Source organism: Mizuhopecten yessoensis, unplaced genomic scaffold (genome assembly GCF_002113885.1).
Source record: "Mizuhopecten yessoensis strain PY_sf001 unplaced genomic scaffold, ASM211388v2 scaffold7907, whole genome shotgun sequence".
Lineage (NCBI taxonomy): Eukaryota > Metazoa > Mollusca > Bivalvia > Pectinida > Pectinidae > Mizuhopecten > Mizuhopecten yessoensis.
In genome coordinates this window covers 95,238-104,411 of record NW_018407282.1, presented here as the reverse complement: position 1 = coordinate 104,411, position 9,174 = coordinate 95,238, and the positions used below count along the sequence as shown (strand labels likewise).

At 37.6% G+C, this 9,174-nt stretch overlaps 1 protein-coding gene across 1 annotated transcript; it reads left to right on the top strand.

Annotated features, from left to right (window-relative positions):
* The first annotated feature begins 3,960 nt into the window (after window positions 1-3,960).
* LOC110454576 (serine/arginine repetitive matrix protein 1-like) lies at window positions 3,961-8,964 on the top strand. Its single transcript, XM_021504160.1, has 8 exons — window positions 3,961-4,057; window positions 4,459-4,779; window positions 5,267-5,330; window positions 5,630-5,802; window positions 5,988-6,054; window positions 6,369-6,544; window positions 7,698-7,740; window positions 8,365-8,964. Exons 1-8 carry the CDS (start codon window positions 4,009-4,011, stop codon window positions 8,534-8,536), a joined length of 1,065 nt encoding a protein of 354 aa, XP_021359835.1. The 5' UTR covers window positions 3,961-4,008; the 3' UTR covers window positions 8,537-8,964.
* The last annotated feature ends 210 nt before the right edge of the window (window positions 8,965-9,174 follow it).

Below are 9,174 nucleotides of genomic sequence, written 5' to 3'. Positions count from 1 at the left end.
CCGACTTTCCTTGATTGAACCTTTACGGGAGACTGACCTTCCTTGATTGAATCTTTACAGGAGGCTGACCTTCCTTGATTGAATCTTTACAGGAGACTGATCTTCCTTGATTGAACCATTACGGGAGACTGACCTTCCTTGATTGAATCTTTACAGGAGACTGACCTTCCTTGATTGAAACTTTACAGGAGACTGACCTTCCTTGATTGAACCATTACGGGAGACTTTACGGGAGACTGACCTTCCTTGATTGAATCTTTACAGGAGACTAACCTTCCTTGATTGAATCTTTACAGGAGACTGACCTTCCTTGATTGAACCTTTACGGGAGACTTACCTTCCTGAATTGAACCTTTACGGGAGACTGACCTTCCTTGATTGAACCTTTATTGAAACTATACAGGAGACTGAACTTCCCTGATTGAACCTTTATTTTGATTATCTCTGCTTGAACCACAGGGGCTCGCAACTACCAATAATATTTATCTTTTAGTCGCTGGGTACGTTTTATCCCAATACTGTAAGGGAGACTGACTTTCCTTGATTGAACCTATACGGAAGACTGACTTTTCCTGAAATATTATAAACTGCCCTCCGCCCAGAAGAAATGGAAGGAGAAGTTTGTGATGGCTGAACTGACAGTGCCATTAGAAGAGAGACGTGCCTAAAAGCAACATATGATGACTTGTTGGAACACTAAGGGCAGACGAGGAACTTCCACGTAGAAGTTATTTCGTAAGGTATCCGTGGTGTTACTCAAGGAGGCATTTTTTGTCTATATGTAGCAATACTGATTATTATTTTATGGGCTCTTCTAGCTTTCCAAACACCTCATGCCTCTCCATGTGAGTGGCCATGGGAAAATGCTCAACACGAGGCCCGAAGTCACTCGTTTTCTACGCATAGCGCTTGCTAGCTTTGGATTATTCACAATCTGTAAAGATTACCAGGCGAAGGTAAGATTTGATGACATATCTCAAACAATTTCAACTGGTATGGTGAATATCACCATAATCTGTATATTCCCCATGACAGTTCCTCCTCTACATTCTATCAAGTTCACCCGTGGACGCCGATAGCCCATCTATGCTAGCCTTTGTCTTTCTTTTCCTCCTAGATCCATCATTTTCCTATATAGCAAGTTCCCTTCTTTCCCCCTTGTCTGCTGTTCATCACCGTTGGGATTTGGATGCTACTAAAAAGCCTCTGTCGTCAATACTCGTGGCACATGAAGTCAGTGGCAGCTTTTGTTTCCCTGCTGTAAAAGCCGTGCAACATTCATTATTCACCCATTAGTGTTACACTCACTAGTGTAACAACCATTATTCACCCATTAGTGTTACACTCACTAGTGTAACAATAGTGGTTTGTTACAAAGCCTACACAAAAGCATTGGGAAGCCAGGTTTTTGACGATAGTCTGCTGATGCCTCCAAGTGTTGCCGTCTTCATCTCGTACAACATGAGGAGCCAAGCCAGTCGACAACAATCACTTATTGCTGTATTGGTATCGCGCAAGCTGTTCTATCATTTCGCCAAACACGTTTGAATATTCGGTTAAACACAGTTCTTAATGCATTTGTTTGTTATCCTTATTGTCCTGATGGTAGGGAAAGACAATTCTTTGTTTCCCTGAGATTCCCTTTTTTTCTAGAGATACTCCAAATAAAAGAGACGTAGAGAAATTCGAGCGCGCGAGGCTGGATACGATGTTTTACTCATTCATAGAAATAAAATTCTTTGACATTGAATTAAAGTGTATGCAATTGATTTGAATGGTTAAATGTAAAACTCAGATGCATGGAATGAATGATATTTTATCGATTTTAATTTCTTCACAAAAAGAGCGATCTTATTCTAAAACTACTCTGTATTGACAATTTTAAATATTCTAGAGTGTAGATTGAAGTAGCTCTGGTATAGCAAACTGTATACGCCTAATAACTTACTGACCAAATAGATGTATCTGTCATATATCACACGTGTGGTGTTGTTGACGTAATATCGAGGAACAGAAATATAACGATATATGTCAGAGTTATCATACCCAGAATTTGGTAGTGAAGTGACAATTCTAGTCACTTTAGAGAATGGTTTAGTATTGTTTAACGTCCTATCAACTGCTATGGTCATTTAAGGACGCCCCCCNGCCGAAGACACCCAGTAGGACACCCCACCCGGTCACATTATACTGACAACGGGCTCACCAGTCATCCCACTCCTAAATTGCTGAGCGTTAAGCAGGAGTAGAAACTACCATTTTTACAGACTCTGGTATGTTTCGGCCAGAGGACAGAACCCAAAGCCTTCCTCACAGGGGCGAACGCTCAACTAAAGGCCAAAAGTGAGGCATTGTCAAGGGAGACATTAGGGAGAAGAAAGTTGTTTAGAATCTAGTCGCCTCTTACGATAATGCAATGGGGGCAGCAGGTACAATTCTTACACCCTACCTGTAGGGACCACACTGTAGAGAAACTCCCCAAAAGTATTGAAAGAGGACTGATGATATTCTAAATGAAAAAGTTAGTTTGAATCCAATGGGAGGTGTAATTCTCGAAAGTATTTTTCCAAGTTTTTACCGAGACGAGTATTTCTCCAAGGATTATCCAAGACGATATTATTTGAAGGTTTATCCGGACCTAATATTTCCGGCAAGACTAGTTTTTGTCAAAGATTTATCCAAGAGGAAAATAGTAAATCTCTTATCTATTCCTGCTGCCTGCTAATCTTGACGTTTTTAAATGAATGGCATCCTGTAAGAAAGTCATATATAAACTTGAATTTGTCGCAAAGAAAATAATTATAAATGACGCTTCTTGATACATTCGTAGTATTCGGTTATTGTAATTTTGAATAAAAACAAGTTTTACAACTTATATAAATCCATTTCCAGTTGAAGAAATATGTATGAGAATTGACGAGCACATGATTTATGACTATAATATTTGAGAGAGAAAAATATTCAGCAATGAGTAAAAAACAGAAAGCAGGGGAGGGCAAGATAGAAAATAGAAGGGAAGATAGTTGCTCAGATAAACACTGTGTTAAACGATGGTAAATAGCTAAGTACATGGAGAATGCCACTAAAAACGACAGGTATATATTGAAATAAAAGAAAAATTCATTCAAATCTTCGAGAGCTGATAATGAAATTTTGATTACACGAGAAAATTAATGCATTTTCTTCATCTGTCATTGTAGGAAAGAGAACAACTAGATTCTAGTCCTCAATAGCCATTGATTTGCCATGCACTGCTGAATGCACGAACTTGTCCATACACAATATTTTGTGTATATGTATGTATTTAAATTAATGCTGAAATCTTTCTGTTAATTCACATACACGTTGGCTTTTTTTGACTACATACATATGTCCTCCAAAAATTCCGAAGCTGTACCACACCGTCCGCTACATGGAGTTAGGAACAGCTCTTAGGTCCCAATATCAGTAAGAAAGTATTGCTGTATGAATGAATCAAAATGTCATCAAAGCACCGAGATAACATTCATTTTTTTACAACGCTTACTTGACGAAGTCAGGATGTAACATAGAGACCGCACCGAGACGTCACATCGATGTTGTCTGTGCGGTCAGCAGTCTAAGGGAGTTAACTCTCCAAAATTCACTACAAAGCTTACGGAAGTATGAAATATGAAGGTCTGCTGGATAACCGAACTACTCGGTAGTGAAGCGGACGTAAAACCTTTCATCACTCAATCAATGAAATATATCACACTTTTCCCCCTATATTTAAAAAACTGGAGGTTATTTGTGTGTGTGTTGTATTACTATCTCCTCTAATATTATCCGGATCTTGTTCCGTTCGTCATTTTGGAATAGTCACTCTTACAACCAATCAAACAAATCCTATGATCACGTGATTGGTAAACCAATCAAAAATGTCCATTGCCCATTGTTCGCTCACGTGAGTTTTGCCGGCGGTAGTTACGAAACGACGACATTTGTAGCAACTGGCGGTATATTTTCTCAGCAAGATTTTATCGAAAAATGGATACGTTAAGCTCAAAGAAGGCTCTGTACCTTCACAGAATAAAAAGTAAGTACACTGTAGAGTATTGACAAACAGATTAATATAAATATGTTAGCATTTCTTTGTAAAACGATTTAGCTCTCCAGGTAATCTTCTAATGTTATGCCAAGAAGGTCTGGTGAAACTATAAAGAAGAAGAAATGATATCTTGCAAGGCCTGTTACACGGTTTTTTTCATTCATATGGAACACAGGGGTACGGTCCAATTTATCCATTTATATCTGAGGTCTCCATGTTTACTATTATGTATAGTAAACAAGGAGACCTCAGATATAAATTGATAATTTGAACCGTACCCCTGTGTATCAAACAAATCTGACATTTTAAGTCATAATAGCTATGATTAATATATCACCGCAATACATTTTATAGCAAAAACAAGAACCTATTTGTATTAATCTAAACAGGTACTAAAACTAAGATCGACTTCGCTGACATCAGCACTTTTGATATTGCTCCAACTCCCCCTAAGGAGCCAAAACCCGAAGCAAGAAAATTGCACAGGCGTCACAGAATCTGTGCTCAGAAATTGAATACATACGAGGCAAAATATGAATCTACAGAAGAATCTGCGACACAGATACCCAGGACAGAACATGATAATGGAAGTGTTTCCAGTGATTTACTCGCAGCTAGAGATCCAGCTTTTCCCTGGTATTGTCCAACACCAAGAACAGGAAACACATCCTACAACAAGGAGGAAGATACTATTTATGAACATGACAATGGTAAGTTCACGTTTGTGATCATTTTCATATACATATCTTTGATATGGCATAATTGATATCAGCTCGGCACGTGCCATATGTCAATATCTGTTCTACTTCCAGTGATAGTTATAATTCTGATGTGTCGCTACGTAAAGATATTGGCACATTAGGCCTATATATGATATGTTTTAATACAGCCATATTCATAGACTAGTCTTCCCCACAATAACCCGAGGAAGTCGTATACTGTAAGCATAAAGGACCAGAGGACGGATGCTCTCGGGTTGTAAAGGGATCTCGGGTTTACGGGGTCAGGGTCTGGATGTACAATGATCATACAATAGCCTCTTAATATTCGCATAACTCACTAAGTCCTGAGTAATTGCAGATGCGCTTAAACCTCATATATCTGTCGCGTTTCCTAGGTTGTGCTTCCGTTACTATTGAGTGATATTGAACGTTTTACTTGCTAGACTAGTATAGGTTTCTTATTTATCTTTTTCAGTTGTGAAAACCACTTTCGAAGGTCAACGAAAAAACACATCTCTCAATGAAGCAGTCAATGCCAAGTATGTAATTGTTATTAAGACAGAATTCCTTTATCAAATTATAGTAATATCTACAATATAGACATTACATTAACTACAAAAGTTCAAACGAAAAAGGTGCTTTATAATGATAAAGTCGTTAGCAATTATGTGGTTCCACGTTTCTTTCTGTTTTAAAAAATAAGTACATTGTTGCTATGGAAATTTAAATCTTTTGTGAAATTCTTAAAAAACATTTTTTATCGTTTAAATATTTTCGATTGCTATGTGCCTATAAGACATTTCTACATTAAAGTTACAAATGACTGTTCTATCCACAGTCCTATAAGATACCCAGCTCCTGGACCCAGAGAACAGTTGGCACCAAGTCCTTTTCCCGTTAACAAGAACAAACTGGCCCCTGTTGTGGACCCCAGAAAGAATGTTGTATCCAAACCACCCCGGAAAGGGCCTCGTCCGGTCAAGGCTAAACATATGCCCGTTTACAAAGAAAGTAAGTAGTGGTCTTCCTCTGAAAGAATTGCACAACTGTAACTTTTCATTTAAAAAAAAAAATGATAGAGAAATAGGATCGAATTTGATTCTCGTGTAGGACAAAACCACCGATTGTATGGTCATTGGTGATATATATCTTGTTTTTGTTTTATTTTATTTTTTGCCGTTTTTAACCGATTTTAGGTGTAAAGACCACTGCCACTGACCAGCCGACTAGAACTGCTCTGCCTGAACCGGTCAACAACCCTAAGTATGTCGTTATCATCTAAACGGGGATCTTTAGTTTACTATAATTAAAATGATAGTCTGGTTCAGTTTAATGCTGAAAAAAGTATTGACATGCGTATTCAAGTTTATTTTGTAACTGTAGACAGACAGTCACTTTGATTAAAGTTGTAATTGAGAGAATACCTAGAGTCTTCTGAACTTTTCTGGAAAAGTGAAATCTTTCAACTGCTCATCCATTCTTTGAAAGTTCTATAATGACTGCGAAATTCATCTTTAACTTTTACTCCGGTTGTTAAGTCAAAGACATTCATCGTGCCAATTCGGTTCTTCTTTCAGCCCTATAAGATACCCAGCTCCTGGACCCAGAGAACAGTTGACACCAAGTCCTTTTCCTGTCAACAAGAACAAACTGGCCCCTTTGGTGGACCCTAGAAAAAATACTGCTGTACCCAAAACTCCCCGGAAAGGTCCACGTCCGGTCAAAGCCAAGCACATATCTGTCTTCCATGACAGTAAGTTTTGTTATACTCTTAAAGAATATGTAGTCATATTTGTAGTAGTTCTACATACACACAGGGACAAGGCATATATATATACTCTAAATACACAGGGACAAAGCATATATATATACCCTAAATACACAGGGACAAAGCATATATATATATCCTAAATACACAGGGACAAAGCATATATATATACCCTAAATACACAGGGACAAAGCATATATATATATCCTAAATACACAGGGACAAAGCATATATATATACCCTAAATACACAGGGACAAAGCATATATATATATACCCTAAATACACAGGGACAAAGCATATAAATATATACCCTAAATACACAGGGACAAAGCATATAAATATATACCCTAAATACAAAGGGACAAAGCATACATATATATATACCCTAAATACACAGGGACAAAGCATATATATATATACCCTAAATACACAGGGATATAAAAACTATAGTTTCAATTATAGTATATCAATTCTATCTTCTTGTAATATGATGTATATGTACATGTAACTGTTCTGTTTCACTGTGTCTTGAAAAAGAGCAGATCGCTCAGAAAATTTGACAACCTAAACTTGTCCACACTGTTGGAATTACTTCTTTGCCCCATATATACTCTAAATACACAGGGACAAGAGACAATGTTTGATGCCTATACATATACACAGGGCCAGAGATACGTTGGTATACCCCTAGATTTACACAGGGGTAAGACATGTTGTCTAGATATACAAAGGGACCAGCGACCTTGTTAATGAATGAATAATAGATAATGTGTACCGTTCCTGTGACAAATATCCATTTTCCCGTATTTTCTGCCGCCGTGGTTGGTTTAATAAGGTGTGGCTGTTTGACTCATTAAAATTGGAAGTCGTCTTGTTCCCAGACGGTTAGTATATACATGAACACTATTTTGATATTTTGGACAATTTTGGATGAGCCGGAAATATAATCATGTCAGCAGACCACATATATTATATATGCTGAGGGGTTTCTTAATTTGGACATACTGCTGCGACTGGTGTAGATGGGAAATTGTTGAGCGACAGATTGTTTTTAGTCCGTTTTATTGTGTGACTTTCGCTTTCTTGATCTGGAATTCTGTATTGCACATTCAAGTAAAGATAAACTTTTATTTCAGATACAGAGTCCAGCAGTATGCTGACACAGATGTACGGTTGCAGGTATGTGTCAATTGTATATTACCTCCTTATACATATGTAACTCCTTGATAATCTTTGGCTGCTTAAATACATGTATTAAAGTGTGGTTCCAAACAATCAATGGAAAATAACAGTTTCAAATATCGAAAAGTTGATGGTGTCATTGAATAGGTTATCTTACTATGTAATAGTAATTTGTGTTGTCTTTCAACAAACGTTAAACCCGCAATATCTGGGCCCATATTCATGAAACCGTTCTCATGCTCAAACATGGATTTTGTGCTCGAGCGTTGTTTTTTTGTTCTGGTTATAAATGAATAAGCTAATCTTATTTTGTCATTGATTTTGACAGTTTGAAGTGACCTAAAGCCCAATACTTTTTTCAATGTTTGCAAATTACATTTCACTTTTTGATCGTTTGACATGATTTAAGCGAGTCACAACAAAGCTGATTTGAGCACAGAATACATGCTTGAGCAAGAGAACGGTTTCATGAATGCGGGCGTAGAAAATTATGTAATATACATTTCCGAATAATTACACATTTCAGCTGATATTAAACACAACTTGATGTTACATATATCCTTAGAAAGGTAGATTATGTACGAGGCCCGTCTGTAATTGTTTGTTTGATTTTTTTTGCAGAGAAAACTACGTAGCCGATAGTGTGATTCCGGTGATGAAGAACAGCCGCCCCATCAGATACCCATCCCCGGGACCCCGGGAACAGCTGCTGCCAAGCCCATTCCCAGTCAACAAAAAAGGCCTACCCCCTCTCATCAAACACGGAAGAGTTGTCGCCCCTATGTGCGGATAGATCCAGCCACTACTCAAAATACAGACTTTTATGTAGACGTTGGGAAAATCGCGTCAAAGTGCTTTGGAATTGTTACAAAATCTATGATACCTTCAAACATATATATGGTCTCCAACATTTACACATATTTATTTATCCTGATGTTTATACGACTTCGACAATTGCATCAATTTTATCTCTCTATATCAAGTCTGTGATTTACAATTTTACCACACTGTTTACTTTATACATTATCTAGTGCAAAATATTGACATACTGTTGATGAAACCATCGTCGGTTTTAACGTGGAGCGTGGTTGGGGTTTGGAAGATGTTCATTGAGGAGCGTGAATGGTGTTCAATGTGTTGTTGAGAGTGTAAATGTTCGAAAGGTGATGAATGATATATTATCGACAGATGCAAAATGGTTATCTTTTACATATTTGGTAATAAAACACTATATGAATTAAAAAGAAGTTAGTCTTACATTTTATTAGCCAACTACCTCCTTATCGATGAAACCAGATGACTCTTTGATTGTATTTTGTCCGTTGGCTGGGTCCTTACTTCAGAACACTGTACTTATAATGGAACGATGGGTTGCCTAAACGCTAAGAGTATTGTACCCTCAAGATCAAGATCTCCACATGGGGTCAGATG